We start from the raw sequence: 24,500 nt of genomic DNA, 5'->3' as shown, positions 1-24,500 counted from the left end.
AGCCATTTAAATTCAGCCTGGTTACAGATCTGTCCCTGACATCATGCATGAATGAAAACACCAAACAGTTCACCTGCTTCCATGCTGCACTCTGTCAACAGGTCACACACCGTCATCGACAAACTGCAGGCGTCATGGAGCGTGTACAGTCGTTTAACAAACCCTGCTGCAGTCTGAATAAAAATAACACTTTTAAATTCGTCCACTTGTTATTATTATTTCAATATTCAAGAGGCCCATGGCGCAATGAAAATACGTGAATGAGCCCTTATCCACTACTGGATTAGCCCAATGTTTTATATTTCGTTGGAGTAAATAATTGTTACGCAAAATTTTTAACATCTCAAAACAATCGTAAAATATGTGAAACGATGCAGAATACACACACACACGCAAACATACACCGTCGTTTTATTTTTTTTCTGCGCACTGTAGAAACTAATCACAAAAGGCCTCATGTTCCACAACTAACACTTGTTAGTTCCACTCATGTTTTTTTTTTTTTTTACTTTTCCCCAAATTGAAAATATTTCAATATTTTTTTTAAACATTTCCTTTCTTTTCCACTTTATTATATAATAAAGTCGAGTAACCTGCTCATCTGAAACATGCATTTAGTTAGGCCCAAGATTTTATTTATTTATTTATTTATTTTGTAAAATATTAAATTTAGGGAGCCATAGACTGGTGTTTAGAGAAGCATATCTGAAACCGTAAGTGGAGCGGTTCCAATCCCATCTACGGCTGAGGTGCTTTGAGGAAAAACCAAATCTCTTTTACTCTCTGAGTGTACAAATAGATGGGTTTAATTCAGAGAACAAATTACTTGTGTGCGTACACGGCCAATAAAGCTGATGTACAGTTAAGTTTAAATCACTGTCAGTGTTCGCCCATATCTTTCTCGCGCAGAGCTTTGCCGTTGCCTGCCCACTTAACAGCTTGACTCCAGATGCGCATGTTGTGGATGGATGCAACTCGTTGGTGATTTGATGAACATCTTGCAGCTGCCTGCTGCTGCAGAGCACCGGCAGCACCACGGACAGCTCCTGAAACACAGAAAGGAGGAGGAAAAACTGTCTTTTCTCCTTTTACGCAGCTAAAAATAGATAAATACACGTATCAGTTTAACACACCGTGGACTTCACCTCATTGCTGTATCGATTCGTGTCTTTTAATGCATAAGGATCTGCATAAAAGAAGAAAAAAATCCCACTTGGAGATATTTCTACTCCACCTCAGCTCTAATCCTCGGGAATACGAAGCACCTCGTCTTTTCCTCCATAATCTGCTGTGACACGGCTGAGCAAAACTGTCATCATTTTTTTTTTTTTTTCCTTTTGCAGCCGGCTTGCAGAAATGTAGCCCAGTGTGGCAGCAATGCTGTAAATTCAACGCACCTCTCTCTCTCCCAACTCAACCAAGATCTCAACAAATATCGAAATACTTTCTACATTATTTGGGAGATTTGTGTAATTTTAAAGTCCATTAAAATCGTCTTAATGAAGAATAAAAACCTGCGAGACAACATTTGGCAGAGCATCATTACAAGACCAAAAAAAAATAAATAAAATAAATATAAAAATACATAACACGGAGGGATGGTCTAAATTTAGCAGCCAGCCAGAGGACAGAGAAAGTTCCGCATATTTTCATGCTTGGCTTGGACAGCTTTGCCAGCTGCTAGTTGTGCTCAGGCCAACGCAGTGTTTGTTGGCGAGTGTGTGTCATCCATGTCTGAGGGAGTGAATGTGTGTGTGTGTGTGTGTGTGTGTGTGTGTGTGTGTGTGTGTACAGGCGCGTGGCGAGGAACCAGGGAGAGTCCTCGAGGCGTCTCTCTCCCTCCCCCCATCGCGCACGCACCGTCCGCGGGCAAACGCTGGGAATGTGGATGAGCTGCAAATGTCACACGCACAAACAAAGGCGAGCACGCCAAAATACGCGCAGCTTCGTCTCGAATCTGCAGAAACTGAGCTACATTCAGAGCGGCCTAGGAATGTGATTTTAAAAAAGAAAATACGTGTTAAGAGAAATAAAAATACGTTTCCAAATCTGGGGGGAAAAAATTCTCCCCAACAGATTTCTGAGCTGCTTCCTCACAAAATGGATTTTCATTTTTTTTTTCTATCAAAGGACTTTAAATTGGTTGCCTGGGCGACCAGTTTAAATTCTGAGGCTACAAAGAGAAGGATTAATTCAGACTCTCTCTCTCTCTCTCTCTCTCTCTCTCTCTCTGTATGTGTGTGTGTGTGTATATGTGTGTGTGAGTGTGAGTGTGTGTGTGTAGGCCTGAAATACGTAGAGGCTTATAGCCTCGTCTAACAGCCGTGCAGTGCTGACTGGGAGCAATAATCTTTGATAGTTGCCATGGCCACAGTAATTGGACAGGGTGTGTGCACGTCGAGATTTGGGAGAAAGAAAAAAGGTTTTTCTCAGCACCCACTTTCCTTTTCCTTTTTTTTTTTTTTTTTTTTTCTGAAAGCCTCTGACTGCAAAGAATGAAATGGAATCCCGCCTTTTAAGAATATGCTTAAATCCAAGATTCATGAGGGTTTTATTGTCACCTACATAATATGTTAATGAAAATATACACAGGTGTGAAATATTGTTTAGCATGACAATAATTAAGCATTTTTCTGTATTTATATATATATATATAACTGTACAGGATGCCTGAAATGTGTACAAGTCAAACTGTATAATGAATGGACATTGTTCGTATGTACTGGACTGTGTAAGGAGTGAATGCTGTTATTGTACTGCAAATGTATTAAATTCAAGACACCAAATGACTCATGTTCATTTCCTTAACATCTATTGGTGGTGCAGATCAAACTAACACAACCAGGGTTTGTCAGAAACCAGATACTCACCTGTAGTTTGAGGATGCAGGAAACTCCACATTCATTGTGTGAATGGGAGTGAAACCTTTTTGGGGAAAGATGTGGAGACTGAGAATTTGATATGAAAGAATGAAGAGTTGCAGGAATCTTCGTGATTATTACGCTCCCTTGGGATAAAGCCTTTATTTAAAGTCAACCGTTTTCACTACTGACTTTTGATTTGCTACAGAGGTAAACAAAATGATTTATGTCTGGATTTCATTTTGTTGCTTATATTTCTCTTTGCTGATGTGGTGCACTGATTTGACTTAATGAGACAAATAAAGTGAACAAATGTCATCAATAATAAATACAGTGCATGCAACCTGGAAACTGACATGATCCATAACTCTGGGCTAAAGAAAGGAGTCTCTATCTAACATATAAGAACTCCTAAAGTAGCAGCATGGCTACATTAACACCCCCAGGACAAAAGCATTGATCCCCACTGTTGTTGATATAATTTTCCCAGAAATTAACCACATTTCTTGACCTGAAACAATTCTAATATTTTGGAACAATAAAGAGGCATTAAAGGGGCATTTTCTGCCATTTTCTAACGTTTTATTCACTGGACAATAAACTAGACAAACTAGACTATACAAATAGAATATAATGTGTCAGACATATGATTGAAAATAATGGAAATTGTGGTTGTCTGCAGCTTTACAGGTCTGATGATGGAAATGACTGATGAAGGATTTACCCTGTGGGGTGGTAAGTCTGAAATAATGTCTGTGTTAATAACTTGACACACAGAAACAGCAGCAACAACAACAACAACAACAAAAAACATAGAAATTTGATAAAACATAACTTGACAGGGAATGAGCTGGCAAGTTATTTCAAACGTTTAAGCTTTAGAAAAGGTTATTTTTTGTAAAGGAAAGACACTCAGAACTTTAGCTCCTTGCACATTTCAGTAGCTATGATTGAACTTATTTTCAGGGTCAAGTGAAAGTTCAATAGGTTAAATCAGTCAGGTCAATTAAAAGTGTCTGTGTGAGCTTGAGAGAACAAACATTACTAATATGTCACGTTTGAAGAATGAAATAACTAATTTTCAGGTTTTTGAAAATACCTCCGCCTCACACTCATGTTGTCATTCATGCACACACACACACACACACACACACGCACACACACACACACATATATGAATGCATGAACAGTGACAGGTGCACAAACATATTAATCAGACTGTGGCCTACAAAGATCTGCTGGGCTCACAGGGCTGGAAGAGTGAAGAGAGTCGTAGTGACAGACGATGTGAGTGTGTGTGTGACGAGTGCGAGACAAAAAGACAAAGAGATTGAGTTTACAGTGTATGTGGGCGAAAAGCGTGTATGTGTGTGTGTGTGTGTCTTTGTGAGTGCAGGCGTGACAGGGTGCAGAGGAGTCATGGAGGTTGCAGGGGGTTTTGTTCGCAGTGTGCCTCTGATATATCAGAAGTGCTCAGAGTCAGCGTTGTTACATAAACTGGGCTGTCTTCCTGCTTCCTTCATTCCTGCACAAAACACACTCTCCTTCACATTACAGTTACAGGTATGCATTGTCTAAAAAAAATAAAAATAATCATAAATAATCATAAACTCAAACCTTAAACCACCAAAACGTGTAATGATTTATTTTATGCAGGTTCGTTTTTTTTTTCTTTAACCAAAACGTTGAGACAAATCCTCCTGACAAGTGTTGCACTGTAAACATTTTTTTATTTCTGCACACGCACATATAATCTGTGATATCTGTCAACAAAAACAGCCTGAAACACCCTTCTTAGTGATACAGTGACAAAACTGGATGGACCATTTACAGCACTGAAGAACCACAAAGAGCACTTCCTTCTCTTGTTTCCTCTTCTCTTCTTCTTCGTAGTATCTCCATTACAACTACAAATATCATTATGATTCATAAATGCCTAACCTTAAACCACAGTGGGGCCTGGTCTGGTCAGGTCTAGGTGGGTGCCAAGTGACATCCACATGAACAGAACACTGAATTGTCACACAGCATGGTCACTGTTATTTACGTCACCTGTCAGGGGTTTTAATGTTGTGGCTGATTGTTTTAACCCTTACCAAAACAAAAACAAAACAACAGCAGAAGCCCAGACTAGATGATAAAAAACGACATATTTTGATTCATCAATGTTAATCAAAGAAAAAAAAAAAGTTTTACATTGTCATGGCAACAGAGTAGAAGTAAATCACTGTCACACAAAACATGGCTGCCACTGACAGATGTATTTCCATTGCAGTCTCTTTTTTCCCTCCGCCTCCACAATTTGAGGCATTTAAAAAAAAAAAAAAAAAAAGAATAAAATAAAATAAAATTAAGCAATAAACACTTATATGTGAGACACTGGATGATTAAAATTTAAAAAATAATTGATCATTCATTAAGAAATTAAAACATAATTGACGCTGCCTAGCACGTCCCTCCCCTCCTCTCCTTTCTCCCTCCCCTCCTGTCAGGGTCTGTTCATTCCTCCACAAAATGGAGGCTGCTTGGCCTCACGCGTGGCAGTCCCAGAGTGCTTGTAGCTTATTAGTTCCCCTGTGGTTCATCATCACCGCTGCCTGGATGACAACGAGCACAACAAGCACCGAGCACGGACAGAGGCACAAAGTCACATCTAGCCTCCTAGGAGGAACGGATGCCACTGTGCGTGTGTGTGTGTGAACGAAGAGAAAGTAGATGGGGGTGTATTTGTTTGAGTCTTTGACCGTATGTGCATGTTTGTGTGGGTGGAGATGTGTGTATATGTGTGTTTCTTACCAGTGGGTTTGTATCCGTGTGTGTGTGTGATGGAGAGGATGAGATGACCCAGATCTGCTTATTAGCGTCAGTAGGAGGGGGGACGACAGTCACTTAGAGCTTTGTGCCTGAGCAGTGAACTGTGCTCGTGCTTCAGTGACACACCATCATGCTTCCTACTGTAACACCCCCTCCTTCCTTCCTCCTTCTTCTTCTTCATCTTCTGCTCCAAAATATCTGTGCTATCCAGGAAATACACCCATCCGGAAACAGCACAAATCTGTTCACACATTCTCAGAATTAAAGTTGAACTGAAATCCTCAAAAAAAACTAAGGGTCAACAGAACATTAGTGAACAGCAACGTTTCCACATGTACGGTAATTTCTCCAATCTACATTAAAACGTATCTGAGGATTGAATGAAATAATAAAACCCAACACAGGAGTATATTTTGACACATTTTACATCTCTAGAATTTAGAGAATAATTTAAAAGTACCTCAGGGAGCAGGCTTGCTTTTCTAAAGGAAAATGAATCTTGTGAAATTGAAGGGGTTTACCTGTGACTTCATGCAAAGTTGTCCTTCAATATTTTTCAGATGGCACAAGATATCCACTCACCAGAATATATTATTTAATACACAAGTCATATACAATTGCAGTTGGTTAATAGGTGTGATGAAGACAATTAAAAATGTATATATATATTACGAAGCAAAGACAAATTGCTGTTTCCATTTAAAATGCAAGTTACCTTTTAAAAATAAATGCAAAATTAAAAGACTACATGGACAAAAATTGTAACCAGCCATGTTTCCTTGATAGATTTGTTCCTTAGCTGACTGCATAACATTTCACAAGACACCAATTTAAAAAACAGACTGCATAAGACTCGTTATCAAAAACTGGTGTAGGACATTCATGCATGCATATTTTAAACATGCAATTTAGAATGAGTGAAATAATCCTCGACCGTGAGATCTCCAACATGTGCACCGGCTGACTGATCCGAACAGAAGCCGACTGGGACGTACAGTAGCTCTCATGTGCAGGTGTCCCACATAACCAGCTGAGGCTTCGTCCGGTCAGCTGAGAGTAACAGGACGGCAGACAGAGAGGAATCAGGGCCTGAGGGAAGCACGGCTCCGATGGCTGCGTGTACGGTCAAAATAAGCCCATATCTGACAACCAGAGAGAAGCAGTGACTGCTTGTTGACTTGATTGGGCTCCAAAATAATTAGAAATTCTTTAAGTAAACTGTGGCTGCAAAACAGTTTTTAAGGCGGTAAATTAAATTGTAAGAAATCCTATTTAAAAAAGTAAATGGCACCATTACTTGTCCTTAATATAAAAATAGAAAATACAAATGTATGATGGTTAAAAAACCCTATTCTTATAACCTACTCAACAAGGCTACATGCTGTATGTCTCATCCACATGAATTTATCTTTACACAGTGAAGGATGACCTCTGGTGGTAAAAAGTAGACATGCGTAAATTTTTATATTATCTTTTACCTTATAAACGTAAAGCTAGTAAGTTGCAGTGTAGGCAAATCGATAATCCTGGTGTCTCTCCACAAGAGAATGGCTGGTCACAAATGCGCGTAAAACTAAAGCAAAATCATATATTTGTTCTGCTAGTTTATTTTATTTTGGTTCAAATGCTACTTTTTCCCACCTCTCCGCTGTTCGGAACCATTAAACAGACCCACCAAGGTTCCACCCGGCTGTATTTTGCAGTGACTCACTTTCAAAATGGCCGCCAAAGAGCAACCGGTCTGCCAAATTTTCTCATTTCAGGACTGTAAAACTTCTCCTGACCCGATTTTTGACCTCCCCGCACAGTGTGCGACTCAGTCACCGGTCCCGATAGTAATAGACAACGGCTCCTTCCAGACCCGGGCCGGCTGGGCTGCTCCGGGGGCCGACCTCGACTCTCCGCGGCTGCTCTTCAGGTCGGTGGCGGCGCGCAGCAGAGGAGCCGCACGGAGCGAGACCCAGATCGGAAACGACATCCCGAACCTGGAGCCGCTGCGGTGGCTGCTGAAGAGCCAGTTCGACCGGAATGTGGTGGTCAACTTTGAGATCCAAGAGCTCATCTTCGACTACGTGTTCACGCATCTGGGCATCGCTTCGGAGGTCAGAGGTGGACGGGAACTGGCTTTTAGTTGTTTGGGTTTTCTTTAATTTTTCATCATGGTTTAATACTCTTGAATAGAGCGGTTGATGTTAGGTTTTAGATATAAAAACTACTTTGCACAAACTTTATTTCTTATTTTATTGTGGTCAGTGTTGTTGGGTGCAGAATAAAAGAAGTAAATGAGAGTAAAAGAGTAATATTGTATCCATTAGCTTACCTTTTACAATGGAAAATAATTTCATACAAATAGATATTTCTTAGACTTCGACTTGCAAGAAAGATAAAACGAAATAAGTTTGAAATAAAATATAAGTATTATCTAGCAGGAGTATTATTGTGGTATTGGCAAGGACTTTACGATACGTATCGCAATACTTGAACTCTGGTAGCATTTATCTGTTGTGGTTTTGTGTGTAACTAATTCATAATAATAAATCAGCTTTATTTTCCTGCTTCTTTTGTAGGGCAGTGTGGAGCACCCTGTCGTGCTGACGGAGGCTCCCTGCAACCCGCTGCACTGCCGGCAGATGATGTCAGAGTTGCTGTTCGAGTGCTACCGTGTCCCGTTTGTCTCTTACGGCGTGGATGGTTTGTACAGTTTGTACCACAATAACAGCCAAAGGAAGCTCCAGTCGCCGCACACTGGCATCGTTCTGTCCTCAGGATACCACTGCTCACACGTCCTGCCAGTTATCAACGGCAGGTGAGACACAGACAACTGCTTCTGTGTTGTTTTACCGCCTTTAAAACCTTCTTATATGTTCAGTTTTTATGTGGTTTTGTTTTGAGGTTGGATGCGGTGAACTGCAAGCGTGTGAATGTAGCTGGGAGCCAGGCAGCATCGTACCTGCAGCGTCTCCTGCAGCTGAAATACCCAGGTCACGTTGCTGCCATCACACTGAGTCGCATGGAGGAACTGCTGCATGAACACAGTTACACTGCTGTGGATTATCACGAAGGTACCAGTGCCTATGTCAGTTTAAACATATATATCAATGCATATCTCTGGGAAGGTTTACAACACCGAGATGCATACGCACACCTTCCTCATCTCTCTACATTTTTGCATTTACCTTCATGTGGTGTTTCCCACAGAATTGGAAAAATGGCGCAGCCCAGAGTTTTATGAGCGAGAAGTTCACCGCATGCAGCTTCCTTTTACGGGGAAGGTTCCGGGCGGCTGTGTGAGCGCGGAGGAGAGGCAGGAGAGACGAGCTCAGCAGCTTCGCCGACTGCAGGAGATCAACGCTCGGCGCCGGGAGGAGAAGCTGCTGCAGGACCAAGAGAGGCTGGACAGACTAATGGCAGTGCAGGCATGGACCCTTTTTAATCATTTAACATTTATCGTAATTTCCTTTAGGTTTTTCTGATGCATACGAGCAAGACAAGAAATAATAAAAACTATGAAAAAGAGTCATTGTTGCTCCAAAACCACAGTGATCATAGACGTCTGTGTGTGCAGGAGCTGTTGGAGGACGGCCTGGTGGATCAGTTCCACAAGAGTCTGGTGGAGCTCAACATGGACTCAACTGAAGAGCTGCAGTCGTACATTAACAAACTGCAGCTCGCTGTAGAGCAGGGCAGACAGAAGCTGCTGCACAGCGACGGAGCAGAGTTGAAGACGGAGGTAGGTGTAACGCCAGTTAATTAAGATGTCTGGATTCGTAGGACTGTTGTGTGACATTCTCAGTCTCTTCATTAAAGAAAGTCGGTAGATCCCAGAGAACAGAAGTTGTGCAGAGCAAAGATTTCTATTTAACTAAATCTATTCTTGTAGTTTGTTAATAAATTAAAAGTTTTTTTTGTGTAACTTGAGACTAAATTATGTTTGCACTGTTTCTAATGTTTCTAAAGCTATAAGCTAAAGATGTATTTGTGTCACTTGCTGTCACTAAAGAGGAAGCCGAGTGGTCTAAAACTGTTTTCTCCACAAGAAAATAATAGGAGCTGATCAACTTCGAACTCACTGAGCTGAAGTCGGGCGATCCAGTTAATCAGGGGGACGTATCATTACCGTGAATGTGCTGCGGGGCTCCACGGGATCTGTCCTTGTTTGCTGCAGTGGATGTAGCATAAATGACATTAAGCCCGAGGCTGTTCTGTCGCTCTCTGCAGGTGTCTGAGTTGGAGCAGCCAATGGATGACGGAGATGGGGTGGCCCTGATGGATTCAGACTTCCCTGAGGACACGCTGCCGGAAAAACCCGCTAATGTGGTTCAGGTAGTGGCAGAGGAACTTTTTTCCCACACAAGATATTTATAACCTTATTAATGCTGTACAGGAAATTACTTAAGAGGGTAATGTGTAGCTGAATGTGAGAGAAAACTTTTAGGCTACTTTTGTGTTTTTGTCCTTAACTTTGCATGAATGATTAAAAGTACTTCAAAACAAATTACTGTGTTATCTTGTGTCCAGCCCATGTTCAACATGGCAGAGTACCACCAACTGTTTGTGGGGACAGAACGTCTGCGGTGTCCAGAGATCCTGTTCCAGCCCTCGCTCACTGGAGAAGACCAGATGGGACTGATGGAGACTCTACAGTATGTCTTAGCAAGGTAAGGATACATAATAAGATACAAAACAGACAAGCACGTGACCAGGCATAACATTATGACCACTGACAGGAGAAGTGACACTGACCAGCGTGTGCCAATACAATGTTATGCTGGGATATTGTTGGACCTGGCATTCATGAGGATCCTACTTAAACCATGTACCACCCACCTAGACCAGACCAGGCACCCCCACCCCATAGCATTGACACTCCCTGACTCAAACTAACATTAAGAAAAATGGAGACCTACACAATATTAGGAAGGTGGTCATAATGTTATGCCTGATCGGTGTATAATCGTGTATGCGGTGCATATAAATATAACATCAGGCTAATTCAATCACACAGACACACTGATCAGCTTTGTCATTGTCTGTTTGATTTTATTATTCTCTCTACTAACAGGTACACTCCAGAGCAGCAGGAGGCGCTGGTGAGCAATGTGTTTCTGACAGGAGGGAACATGCAGTACCCCGGGATGAAGGAAAGAGTAGAAAGAGAACTCTTGGCTATGAGGCCCTTCCAGTCACACTTTAAGGTACTGCTTGCATCCATTTCTTTCAGTCGTAGATGTGTAAAAACTCATCTGGAGTTAACCCAAAACGGATAAATTCTTCACAGGTGACGATGGCGTCACGGCCGGCCCTGGACAGCTGGTACGGAGCGCGAGACTGGGCCCTGGAGCATCCGCCTGGAGGAGGGGCAGAGGGGTGGATCACCAGACAGGACTACGAGGAGAAAGGAGGCGAGTATCTGAGCGAGCACTGCGCTTCTAACGCCTACATTCCCATGAAGATCGCTAAACCAGCTCCCGCTCGCCCTGCTGAGCCCTCCGTTACTGCACCGACACCACTGGGAACATCTGCTGCCATCACAGCGGTTACGTCCTCTACAGCTGCTGCAGAAATTACTATGGTTACCTCATAAAAGTAGAGCCCAGATTTCCCCCCTGATGGCCACTAAATGTAAGAAATTATTTAGGGAATCAAATGTTTTCAGAAATCTGGAAAATGTCTTTACCAAACACAAATATTGTCCCCTCACCACAGCAGTTTTTATTTTATTTTTTTTTTTACATTTTTGGAGACATCAACTGTTCATACTTTCTGGATTTCGTCAACCTTCAACTGTTTTGTATTAATTTTATGAGCTTAGGAAAACCACATGAGACTGTTCATATTGAATGGTCCTCAAATTCATAATATGATTAAACATATTGTGGGAATATTTTGTCTTATTGTGTAAATAGAATTTGTTGTTCTTGTGTTTTTATAAAATATATTTTCATTGGAAACACTTGTGGTTGACTTCTTTTGACTGATTATCCCCCCCATACTCCCACGCACGCACGCACACACACTGAATATTGGCGATTGACCAATCAGAATCGAGTATTCATGTTCGCCGATGCTTTAAAGCTCGCGTTTTTTTGAATTACCGTAACTCACACTGGTTTGCGTTACTGACAAAATTCAAAGTGTAGCTGAACACTGGGAAGTTGTGCTTTCGTCTGGAAGACCTTCGTGACGTCTCAAGGGTATAAATAACTTTGTCTTTACCAACAAATTCCTGATTTGTTGTTTGGTGGTGGGGGGGGGGGGGGCTCGTGTATTAAGTGCAGCTCTCTGCTTCACACCACCTGGTGGGACTTGCTCTCTTAGCTTCACCGTGCCGTGCTGCGACTCCAAATGTTTCTTTAATCTGTTGTGTGTTGTGTTTTTGAAGCTAGACAGGACTTTGTCTCCAATGTGCAGTGAACCTTAATATTGTTTACTTTCGCTGACACAAACTCTAAATAGTTGCAGTATTTCCAGCCAGAAAACGGCATCCCTCTTCTCGACCCATTGCTGTTTATGTTTGTGTCCCTGCACGGTATTATGCGCGTGTGGTACACGCGCGTGTGTATGCAAGCGTATACGTGTACACGCGCTCCTGTCCTGTTCTTCTTCATCAATATTCTTCACGCACAGCTTTATCGCTCACTGCACGTCACCTTTAAATAAAATAATTCACCAGTTTTTATTCAAATCTAGCTACATCCATACATGCAGATGGTCTTATTTGTCCAAGTCTTATAATCCCCTTTCTTCGCTACCCCACATCACTGCCTGTATCACTGCATCGTTTAAGTAGTCCGACGTATTATATTTTGTCCAAAAATTGCATGACATGTTCTGTTCGGCCAAATTTTACTGCAATGTGCAAAAACAAACAAACAAAACATTGAAAGCATTACTTGTTTAAATGATGGAATAATTATTTCACTCTGTGGAATCTAAACCCTGGACAAATAAAAAATAATTATTTGGAACAGGTTTGAAATCAGATTCTGTATTACACTGTTGCACCACTAGGTGGCACAGATGGACACTGAATGTCACCTCTGTCTTCATTTTACACTCATTTGCCGGTTGTTACGTCCCTAGTGTATGCTGTAGTTGTTGCGGTGTGTTTGTGTGTTTTTCCCTCCACTCTCCTCCTCCATGTGATCGCCTCTGCCCAAATCAGCAGTGTGAGGCTCCTTTGTTTGATCGTTCGTTTCTGCATTTCTTGTCTGTGATGTGCTAGTTACCCCTTTTTGTGGAAAAGATGTTATTAATCTTTCTTTGGTTAATTCTGTTGTCTGATTATCCATTTAATCCAGACAGTCTTTGTTCTCCCAGGTGTGGTGACGCCTCTAGTTCATTCCTGAGTATTATGCAGTTCCATCCACTCATGAAACAGATCACCCTGTGATCTCTGGCGCCCCCTCGGACGTGCTGCGGACCACAGGTTGGGAACCACTGCGCAAGAGGATGCCTCAGAAGCAGACGCCTTACAAAATAAATAAATTCTCAAGTTCCACTCACTCACTTTTTCCAAAGCTTTCCGAGCTTAACATAGTAAGTGGATATTTATATAAAGACTCAATTGGCTGGGAAAAAAATCTAGTAAATTGTCCGTGAATTAAAATGATTTTGCTTATATTTCCAGTTAAACAAGGACTCAACACTCAACTATAAATAGATCCCATATAGCTTCTTTCAACCAATACTGACTTGCCAGTTCATTAGGCACACTATTGAATGCAATCTACCTTATGTTCATGAAGGTTAAGCATTAGTTTCAAATAACTCTATGTTGGAGGCTGTTTGTAATATAGTTACATTATGTTGCACTGTACTGACACATGCTCCTATTGTTTGCAAAGACTTAGTGCAATGCTGTTCTGTTCAAATGTTCATGTTTTCACTAGTGTACACTGTTATATGTGTCACTATCAGGTCCACTCATCTAATCTTAAGATTTTCCGTCTGTCTGGAAAGAAGTTTTACTGTTACAGTAGTTTAACGTTCCTAATAATTAACCCAGCAGACCTTTATAATCTAATAGTGTTATATATTGTTAAACTGAGCCACAGCTCAAGGTTCAAACCAGACTGTTCTGCTTTTCCTCAATCAGCAGTTTGGACACACTGGGGAAAAAAAAAAAAAAAAGGTCCAGTGTTCAGGGAAGAGCTGAACGGGGCTAATCGTAGTCAACACAGGCCTGTGAGTGCGGCGCGACTGGCTTGAATATAATGGATTAAAAGGGAAAATAAGCGAGTCTTTTATGTGTAGAGTAAACACAAGCAAGCAGGATTTATTTCTATGGTTACACTGCATTTCTGCCTGGCTTCCCTTATGATGTCTAGGAAAGGAAATCAACTCAAAATGTCCACGTTCCACTTTCTCATTTTCCATTACAGTCACATTAGTTAAAGGATTGCACGGGTTTTACTTTAACATGACACAATATATTGATTATTATTAGGTGATGATCCATCCGTCCATCCAGGATACAGTATGTTCACACCTTCACAGACGTCACTGCCAGAAGTCAGCAAGTCCCATTTAGTGCAAGCACCAATAACAGTCATCATTAGGTGGGAATTTCTAAATAAACTGCCACCAAACAGCTCAAGGGATCCAGAAGGAGCACCATGCAGATGTGGTGTATTTTTAAACAAGTTCTGTATTGGACCCTGTTTGTGCCTCGGTGCTGGCCAGTGTCCAATTAGGAGGATTTATCTGTGAGCTGCAGCCTTGTAGGTCAGCGGTAACACCAGGCGGGGCTGAGCTCATGTCACACAGTCCTCTGGTGGAGGGGAGGAAAATATAATGACCAGAGCTGGAGGTGTGACAGATGCGCAATGAGGTTTATTTTAATGGCTGGACGATCTCATTTTACTTTTTTATTTATTTATTTATTTATTTTTTTTCCTGTGTAAAACTTCTCACTGTCACAAATTCTAAATAAATCTCGGGGCGGCTTCAGGACCCACTTCATTTGCCAGGCGCAGAGAGGTGTTCATTGTTGCAATGTATAAAATAGCCCGTTAGCACAATGTCCAGCTGGCATGTTGTGAACTTAAGGCACAGACCAGGTACAGTAAGTCGGTGTTACTTTGTTGCAGACAGCTCCAACATGCTTTTCTGTCTCTGTCAAGATTTGGCAACGCCTGCCAACACAGATGACGTGGAAGTGGAGAGGAAATGGGATATTAGTTTAAATTAGCCTTAATCTGTTCCTGGTGAATTGAAACAAAATTGTGTGTGTGTACAGTCATGAATTTAAGACAAAACCAACAGGTTGATATCTACAGTACCAGTTGTCACTGGGTGAGAGGAACCCTGGATAGGTCACCACCAGTTTATTGCAGGACAACCATTCACACCTACGGCCGATTAAGAATCACCAATTAACCTCAAATGTTTGATCATTTCTAGTAAATGGACAGAAAAGTATTAGGACATTTTTTTTTCCTGTTAGAGAATACCTGTAAATAGATGCTGTGCCAGTTTCACCTGCCACTGGGAATGCACCAACACTCACTAACACTCATTTACTTAATTTTACATGTTAGCCAGGTAGCTACTGATAGTTTGGTGGCTACACACACTGAGATTTATTTAACATTCTAGTACGTTTCCTATTGTTTTCCCCATAAAGGTTCACAGAAACACACACAAAATCATTCCTTTTTGAGTAAATTTTTTTATTAAAGATATTAGATTATGAGTAGTAGGCCTGTGTTGATCTATTTTGCATTATTTTTCTTGTATTAATTAAATGTATTATTATTATTATTATTATTTGTGTTGGAGGTTAAATTACTCCTGTGCCAGATATTTACCTCCCAATGTCATTTAAGTTAGTTACTGCTCTTACTGCTCTTACTATTGAAGGTGACATTTTGCATCCCCATTAAACTACCACACAAGTTACTTTGTGCCTCATCTCCCTGCTAGAGATTCAGAAACATCTTCATATTATAGTAGACTGCCAAAAAAAAAAAAAAAGGCTCACCGTATGTATGTTTCGTTGGACTCCATGGGTTGTGTTCTTGACTGCTAAGTGTCAAACATGTTCAGCAGAAACGCAGGCTGCCGTCCACCCACAGGAACTCTCAGTGACGCTCAGTTAGATCCTCACAGATTATAAACCGAATGACCCAAACAGGCCTCACGTTTCCTTCCTGGATGGACAAAAATGTTTGCAACAACACGTGTGCCGTCCGAAAAATATTCAGTTCATGTGTTTTTTATGTTTTAGGGCATGAATGGAGACTTTACTGAATGTCTTTCTCTTATTAGCTGTGATTATGGATTGTTTTCAACACTGGAATAAGTACCAAAATACCCAGTGAAATGTAAACCACTGAACTATTCCATTATTTGCAACATGTATTTGTTCAGGAAAGAAACAGGAAAGAAAGAAACACATTTGGTTTAACTGTGGAAAGTTGTCTGTGCTGCAGTAAGACTGACAAGTCGGTTGAAGACTTGTCACCGGTGGAATCCTTTGTAAGTCACTTGAACCCACCTACAGGCTTTTCAGAGCCACTTTTCAAGGCAACGGTGTTTCATACTCAAAAGGTGGATTTAAATCGGCCTCAAACTAGTGGCTCCTTATGCTCCTCATCCAATGAATGGACCAGCTGCTGCATGGCCATGAATGGAAACACAAAGAGTGTTTTCATCATTTCTGGGGACATTTTCATTTTCATAACCTTAACCTTTGTTAAGTATGTTATAGCTTTAAATGGAGTCTAAAATTAATAATTTAACTTCACTTATTCCTAAAAAACCCCTACAGAAAGGGGTGACACATCTACAACACACCAGTCAAACATAACATTGTGACCGCTTTGTGCCTCAAACAATCCACCAGTACAATATACAATACATACATTATAAACATAAGCAAGATAAGCCATAGATCGGAATGAATTTAAAAAGTACACGTACACTCGGAGTGCATGGATTCCATCATAATATGTATGAGTATATGTTAAACTGATTAAAAGGAATCAGGGCATCAAACCGGAGTTCTGACAAAAGATTATTCAATTAGATTGGCTCAAAATACTCAAAGGCAACATTTCCTACCTGGGTCCTAACATTGTGAGTATGAGTACAAGTAACTGAATAACCTAAAAGTAAGTGAGTTTGTTAGATAAACGGGTAGTTTGTGAAGAAAAGTCTCATAAATAAACAGTTAACGATGTTCTCTCTTCTAAGTCCAGCTGACATTTTGGTACAGTTTGCAGTGTTGAGTCATGAACACCAGTAATAAATCTAACGATAAACTGTGTCCAGTGGTTTTAGTGCAGCAGGAGAAGAAGCGTGCATATAAATGACATCTCCACAGTCCAGTACTGATAAAAAATTAACTATTTCCTTCCTACAATAATGAAGAAGGCAACATTTATTTCTGTAAAATCATAAGTACAGATGCCCAGATACTTATAGGAGAAAATCTTTTCCAAAAGAGTCCCATCAAAAGCAGTTATGACAAGTTTTTGGGTGAAAATCATATACGTATTTCGTTTTGCCTTGAGTTTGGGATCTAGTAAATTTGGGGGCCAGGTCAACACCTTGTGCCGAGTTATTTCTATGGGGTGGGGGGGTGTCTGGTCTGGTCTGACCTCGGTGGGTGCTACATGTGTAACTTAACATCCACATGAACGTCAAGTCCAAAAGTTTCCCAGCAGAACGTTGAACAGTCACAAGATGGTTTAAAAGTTATTCACTTCTCCTCTCAGTGGTTTTAATGTTGTGGCTGGTTAGTGTATATATTCACAACATGAGTAACACAAGCACACACACACACACACACACACACATACACACACACACACAATTGCTCAAAGATTGTGAGTCTCGGTTGGACGTGATGGAGACAGATTTTTACTTTTAAGACGCTCCCAGGAGCTCATTTGCCAGAGATCTAACTAATATTACCACAGACACACACCCACACACACACACACACACACACACACACACACACACTGCGTCGACAGGGTGAGCTGTCTTACTCTGGGATTTATTACCATTTGCTGACACCTTGTCTGAGGCTGATGAAGTCATTATAATGAATCTCTGCTGTTATGAAAAACCTGGAGGGTCCAGCTTTGAAAGGGATCGTTGTTTTCACGCTAACTGCTCGTGTATGGTATCTATCTCATTTTACGCAATAAAAATGAATTAAAATAAACCCCTCTCCCAGAATAAACATCATGTGACATTAACGCCGCTGCTGTATTATCCAGAACAGGCACCTGCGCTGGTTTGGGATGTGAGGGGCAGCGGCGAAGTTGAAAGGGGACCGAACTGGACTGTAATCGTTTTCGCTCTCAATTAAAGTGGCGTGCAGTGAATCAGAGACAATGGGTCCATTAAGCAGACGGAGAGGCTGTCTTTGAAAAGCCAAAGTACGGCTGCACGTACGTCCCTGTCCCTGCTGCTGTCGCTATCAATCACTGTCTTTAAGAACTACAAAATACAACAGGAAGCCTTGTAGCGGGGAAGAGAGGCTGCACTGAGCTCTGCTGGTTGAAAAGTTCATCCTAGTTTCATCTCTTCACAGATCGTACATCAGTGGTTGTGTAGACGTGAAGCTGATCTCACTGTGTTTTGTTTTCATTTTATTTATTTAGCTTACAGATGACCCTTATACATGAAGGACTGATAATCATCCAGAGCCGTTCTTTTGCACTTCAGCACTGGCTTCATTACTCAGACCCAGAGGTTGCAGCTTGTAGTGAACATCACTACTATGGTAGTTGTGGCCATATTGGTCTTCATGAGGGCGTAGCTAACAGGAAGTAGGACAAAACTCTACCCAGCTAGTAGGTTACCAGAACCCAATTCATTTAAAAACACACTGACAAAGGGTCATATCACTAAAGGGAAAGACGAGGGACAGCAAAAGTATGTTAATTAAAAAGAAGACGTACAATTAATGTCCATACTCAACAGAAAAGGGGAAAAATTACGTTCTTCATTAAAGCCAAGGGAAGAAGTTGCCTTGAGTTTCCAAATCCAGAAGGTTTCTTTTTGGAGAAGGGTCCTTAGATGGTCTCCACCTCTTGGTGGTTTGGGGACAACTTCTACTACCATAACTGCTGGTAAGGGGCGGCCACGGGATAGGCAGGATAATTTGTTCGTATGGCATTTTGGGCACTGGATACTGGACACAGTTTCTGGGAACACTTTCTAATATTTTACCCAATTTAGAACGTGCGCTGCACAAATCTGAAGTGGTTACTAAGCTCTCTTGTACATTGTCAGTGTTCAGTGGGTTTCTGCTTGGCCTTCTGAGAAGCCTTTCAAGATTACAGGCATCACAAGTGTGTGTCCCAGATTTTCAGTTGCAAAGATAATCAAGCTTGGAGAATCTTTGTGAATAAAATAAGTGGACGCAGCATGAATGCATCAGGTAACAAAATGTCTGTCGCTGAACATTTGTTTAAGTTCGCTATTTGGAAGAATGACGTTTATGTTGTTCTAGTGTGCGTCGTCTCCCTACACGTTTTCCCCAGTGGCCACAGTGTTTATATGCTTTTCCATTTCCTCTTGTCCGCTCCCAGGAGACCAACACGTCCTTCAAACTGGGAAAAATAGTGAAGAAAAAAAAAAAGCCTACACCATTTGTTTGGATGGGACATCAAGACGTGAGCATCAGATTTTTTTTGTTTTGTTTTGGAAAGTTTTGGAAAGTTTACAAGAGTGAGTCGTTGTCATCTGATTTTAAACTGCTGCACAGTATCAAAGACAGTGTAATCACCTCACAAGGGAAAAGCAGTTGCTGTAATCAGATGTAAATGACCTCTTTCTCTTTCTCCTCCCCCCCTCCTCTCCTCTCCTCTCCTCTTCTCTCCTCTCCTATCCTCCCTCCAGAGAGCAACAGGTCTAAATCCTGTGCAGGAGCTTCGCAAAGCTTGTGACACGAAGGGCCTGAACCGCAGACTTAACAGATTCATTTTATTTCGTGCATCGTGTGTAAAATTTCTGTTTCGACAATGATGTTTCGGACGGCAGTGGAGCACTGCAAGAGGCACCCTGGAGTGAGTAATGTTTCTGTTTGTTTCTTTTTGGGGGTCCATTATTTTTTTTTACAAGCCAGTTTGATCATTTGTAAAAAAAAAGGTCCAAAAATGTTGCAGTTTAAAATATTTAAAATATATTTATTTTAAAATGTCTTAATGTCTTGATATCAAAATATTTCAAATGTGCTTCACTATGTGGAACCAATGCTACCGGCTACATCTGATTTTAAAATCAGGTTCAGGTTTTGATTTTTATTATCACAGGACACTAATTTATTCCTGCTCTCGTGTCTATGATGTTACTTAAAATAAATCACAGAAATCAGATTTTTTCCTAATACCTGTCCTACTGTAAAACGGTTACATCATCACCACTGTTTTTACGTCTAATTCCATTTTAACTCAAACCTCACGTGGCTCGTTCAGATCTCAAGTAATGCTAAGAAAGGCTTAAGACTACGAGGACACGTCACATCAAACCCTTTAAATCTAAACCGACAAAATCTAAGAAGTTTGGAAATGAGCAGTTGGAATAAAGTAACTTTTAAAAATATGACTTGTCCCCACGGGGGAGGGGATTATTTCTGCATTTTTTAACGGGCTCTGCTGTCAGAGAGAGGAGCGACAGAGTTTTAACTTCTTGTCATTTGGCCTCCCAGGAGAAAGAGAGAGGAGTTGCGGGGAGGAAATCCCAATGAGACTCTACCAGAGCTCCTTGATATGGTCTATCATCCTGACAGACAGACACCCTGAGAGACAGACAGTAAGAAACTGAGAGAGAAGCTGCAGGGAACAAATCCCTGTGAGGTTCTGTGAACCTCCTTCATCAACTCAGAGCAGCCAGACAGACAGGGAGGCAGAGACAGGCTGTTAGAGGGAGTCCGAAAGTTTGAGACCCGGAGATGGACGGAAAACCAGCCTGATGACTGGAGAGCTGGTGAGGCCGACAGTCAGAAAGTCAGAGACAGACAGATAGAGGGGGATGGAAAGAGTCATTAAAGCCACATATTCAGCGACAGACGGTGCAGCACTGACACGCAGAGACAGCCTGAGTCACAGAGACAGAGGCTGTCCAAAAAACCCCTCACTACTCAAAAAGTAGTGGCGGAGTTGTCTGAAATTCATTCCGAGGCACATTATTCCTAATAGAAATGACTCACGTTATGTGTACGCAGCATGAGAAGTAGGATACAAATCAATGAGCGCTAACCGGCTGCTAATTACGGTCATTATTCTGCGGCTTCACAAAGATGGGAGAGAAGTATTAGCAGAAAAAGGCCTGCACTACTTCAACAACTCGTGCACTGACTGATGCGAGCGCACAGAAAGCACAGAAAGTATCAGCAGACGAAAAATAAATAAATAAGCCATGCAAAATCTGCTATTTATGCACAAGGGTTATTTCAAGAAACTGGTGTGTTGATCAGTATTGGCAGCACATGTACATGCGGTTGGTTCAGATGAGGCTCAAGGTGTCGGCTCTGAAAGGTGGACATGACACTGTGCTGATACAGGAGTGCATTAGCTCAAGAAGCTGCAGGAGAGAGATGACATTTACAGTTGTCACTATGAATGCAAGTTTATAAACCGGAACAGAAAATGACATGATGATTCCTGGTCTCAAAAGGAGAGAGGAGTTTTCCACAATACACTGCAACAATCAGACAAGAGTGAAAGTCAAAACTATTATTTGTCGCCTGACTTGAGTCTAATAGAACATATTTATAAATCTGCAAAGAGCAGCTGGTTATGACCAGGAGGATCCAGTATGTTATCAGAATTATGTTTTTATAGTTAGGTAAACACTGTATCTTTCATTCCTCTTGGGGTTTTGGTTGAGAAGTGGACAGGATGTGTTAGAAATATGCTCCGTTTTACCAAATTTAGTGCATTAAAACAATTCACATTTTCATACCAGTAATAGTTTCAATAAGAACAAATGAGAAGTTTTAAAGTGAAAACACAATTTAACTACTGAGAAAATTTGAAATCAATTGTTAAAAACTTTTCATATAAACTACAACCTCAAGTTTTTGACATGCACACACACACTGTGTCACTGAGCTCATTTCAGTGATGGAGGGCGACGCAGGCGACTGGTTAATCAGTCATTGTTTGTCAGCTGTTCACATCACCCCTGTCACACCGGCTACATTATAAACTACACACGCATACAGAAATGTCACATTAGGTATGCGGTTTCTAATAAACTTGGGCTTGACAGACGCCCGTGAGCATCAGCTACCTCAACAAAGGCAGGAAATTTTCCCCCCTGACGACACACTTGAATCAGCTGCTTCACTTCCCTCCTCTCCTCGGTTGAAAAAAAGAAGAAGAAAAAAGGAAAAATGCTGCATCTGCTTTTAAATTTGAGAATGTGTCTTTTCTCATTTGCTTAACCACCCAGCCAGTCATGAGTCATGAGTCTGAAGCCGACTGAAGCTGATGCAACACGGAGAAGGACTGCGATCGTTTTCCATCGTGATGATAGTTGTGCATCCTCCAGCAGACTTTGGTTTTATTGAGCATCGAGTCACAACGTTTATCAAGTGGGCAGAGAATCAATGACCACTCCCCTGAAATAAGTTCAATACACTCCCACAACAGGGTAAAGATGAGACCTTTAAGATCTTCTGAAGCAGTTGTTAAAACAGATAGTGAACACAAATCAGGAAATGACAAGATGATGCAAAGAGTTAGAATAAAAAACAGGGTTACATTGAATTTAATGGGGGAATCAACAATGCAGGACCTAAGAACTATAAAAACTAAGCATCATGTCTGAACAGGAAGTAATTTTTGGAAACAATTATGTCCTCATATGTATATATTTCACTCAGTATTATAATAAAGTCACCAACATGTAACAAAAAATAAATCTGTTAATTTTCATGGTTGAACGTTGTTGTGCAATTAATGAAAACCCAACATCCTCAATCGGATACTTGCTAATTAGTTACATTATAACAAAAATATTGGGCAGATGTAACAACAAACTGTGCATGTAGTCTCCTGCTGCTTTGTCTGCGTTAAATACTTTTAAACATTTAAAGTTCAATCTGTTTTGTCTCTCTCCAGCTCATCCCTCAGCTCTTCTTCATTTGTCTGGGGATGGGTGGAGCGTCTTTATATCTGATGCGTCTGGCCAGAGGACCCCATGTCACGTAAGGACCTGAACGTCTCACTGGGACCTTTGAGAGTGAAAATGAAAGATTTTCGGCGATAGAGCAGAACTCACCGGCTTTTTTTTTTTTTTTTTTTTAAGCTGTTTGCTGACAAAACAACATTCAGAGAGGATCAGCTCTTTAATTAAATGTGTTAAATGTAGGCTGGTGACTAACACCACTGGTCTGTGCTCAATTTGCCACCTTGTAGACAGAAACTGCTGATTATCGTCACGATGAATAAAATGCGTTCTTTCACGTTTAGTTTCAGGTTTGCAACTTCCTAAGCGCGACCAGTGGCTCCCCACAGGAGAATTACAGGACGAAACTAGAACATTAATTAAACTTAGTTCTTTCCATCCTGTTTGTATTTATTTCATCCCTGTAAATGTAGACTTGTTGGTACATTTAAAAAAAGGCCCTGTGGAGAGGAAATTAATACTCGGTCAATTAAGCTAAACAGAAGTGTGCGCTTTTTTCTGACAACAGGGATCCCTGCTTGCTTTTATCTCCCCTGTAAACTGCCTATTTCCTGGGCTTCTCCCGCTGCTATCCAGACTGCTCATTGATGAAATTTGGGTAACAGCAGGAATGGCTGAGTGCTTTTTACAAGCGCTCACAGGATGGTGCAACGTCTTGAGCGTTTACATACGGGTCTTTCGTCATTTCTGCGCGGCAGCGATTGTTTACGAGCTCGATGTGGCTCTTTAGAGACGCGCGTCCTGGTGATGGCACAACGGGCTGAAATCACTACTCTCAAATGCACAGTTTGACTATAAACGTCATTATTTGTTTTGCGGAAGGAATGGGAATAAAACTTTAGATGCCTAAAGAATATATACAGATTCTATGTGTGTCTGTTTTTAGATGGAACAAGACTGAAAACCCCGAACCATGGAACAAACTTGACCCTACTTACCAGTACAAGGTAACACAACGCACATGCTAACTGTAATTTGCTTAATTGTGAATTGTCTGTTGATTTGGATTTTCTTCTACTTCCTCTCCAGTTTGTGGCCATCACAACAGACTATAAAAACCTGAAGAAAGAAGGACCAGAGTTCTGAATGCGTGACAAGCAAGTGAAGATCCCGACCCGGCATCAGATTCACTCAACCTGCTGACCAGGAATCAATCCTGGGGACGCGTACGCAAACTGAAAATCGTAGCATTTCTACATGCTGGAGAGACACAACACACAACTGCGCCATGCTTTATACCAGTGGTTTCACATATTTAATCTCTTAATTACCATTCAGGTATCATCATATTGTCTTTTTTCTTTTGTATGACTCCCAAACACTAATTCAGGAGTCTCCTCGATGTGTTTTTCATGCCGCACAGAAATGTCCAGAGCTGCGTGCGACGCTCATACGTGCTTCTTTTCAGTTTCTGCAGGTTAAACAGAACTCAAGGTCTTCTGCTGCTGTAATGTTGTACTGTTTTCTGCAAGTAGGAAGCTTCAACTTTACCAGCTTTTCATAAAATGACACTGAACTGTTCAAGTTCATATCAATGTGACCAGCCCGCGCGTATTTCTTCACAATTGTCACATGATTTTAAGTTTCACAGCCGCTAAAATTTGCCTGTTGTTGTGCATTAAATTAGTTGGATTCTTTCAGTAAATAAACAATTGATTCCTGTTTGGA

At 41.1% G+C, this 24,500-nt stretch overlaps 2 protein-coding genes across 2 annotated transcripts; both read left to right on the top strand.

The window, feature by feature from the left end:
- The first annotated feature begins 7,336 nt into the window (after positions 1 to 7,336).
- On the top strand, positions 7,337 to 11,628 carry actr5 (actin related protein 5). The gene is made up of 9 exons (XM_047597599.1): positions 7,337 to 7,777; positions 8,243 to 8,481; positions 8,568 to 8,737; positions 8,874 to 9,091; positions 9,241 to 9,405; positions 9,894 to 9,998; positions 10,194 to 10,333; positions 10,738 to 10,870; positions 10,954 to 11,628. Exons 1-9 carry the CDS (start codon positions 7,394 to 7,396, stop codon positions 11,257 to 11,259), a joined length of 1,860 nt encoding a protein of 619 aa, XP_047453555.1. The 5' UTR covers positions 7,337 to 7,393; the 3' UTR covers positions 11,260 to 11,628.
- Positions 11,629 to 19,466: 7,838 nt separating this feature from the next.
- ndufa4l2a (NDUFA4 mitochondrial complex associated like 2a) lies at positions 19,467 to 24,500 on the top strand. Its single transcript, XM_047572645.1, has 4 exons — positions 19,467 to 19,705; positions 22,766 to 22,851; positions 23,719 to 23,779; positions 23,862 to 24,500. Exons 1-4 carry the CDS (start codon positions 19,661 to 19,663, stop codon positions 23,916 to 23,918), a joined length of 249 nt encoding a protein of 82 aa, XP_047428601.1. The 5' UTR covers positions 19,467 to 19,660; the 3' UTR covers positions 23,919 to 24,500.

Source organism: Mugil cephalus, chromosome 1, assembly GCF_022458985.1.
Source record: "Mugil cephalus isolate CIBA_MC_2020 chromosome 1, CIBA_Mcephalus_1.1, whole genome shotgun sequence".
Taxonomy (NCBI): domain Eukaryota; kingdom Metazoa; phylum Chordata; class Actinopteri; order Mugiliformes; family Mugilidae; genus Mugil; species Mugil cephalus.
This window is presented reverse-complemented; position numbering and strand designations above follow the sequence as displayed.

Excerpts from the sequence above, each read along its gene's own strand:
- ndufa4l2a (XM_047572645.1), top strand. The coding sequence starts at position 19,661 with ATGATGTTTCGGACGGCAGTGGAGCACTGCAAGAGGCACCCTGGA. Across the intron at positions 22,852-23,718 it reads GCCAGAGGACCCCATGTCAC|ATGGAACAAGACTGAAAACC; the intron begins GTAAGGACCTGA and ends GTCTGTTTTTAG. Across the intron at positions 23,780-23,861 it reads ACCCTACTTACCAGTACAAG|TTTGTGGCCATCACAACAGA; the intron begins GTAACACAACGC and ends CTTCCTCTCCAG.
- actr5 (XM_047597599.1), top strand. The coding sequence starts at position 7,394 with ATGGCCGCCAAAGAGCAACCGGTCTGCCAAATTTTCTCATTTCAGGAC. Across the intron at positions 9,092-9,240 it reads ACAGACTAATGGCAGTGCAG|GAGCTGTTGGAGGACGGCCT; the intron begins GCATGGACCCTT and ends CTGTGTGTGCAG. Across the intron at positions 10,871-10,953 it reads CCTTCCAGTCACACTTTAAG|GTGACGATGGCGTCACGGCC; the intron begins GTACTGCTTGCA and ends AATTCTTCACAG.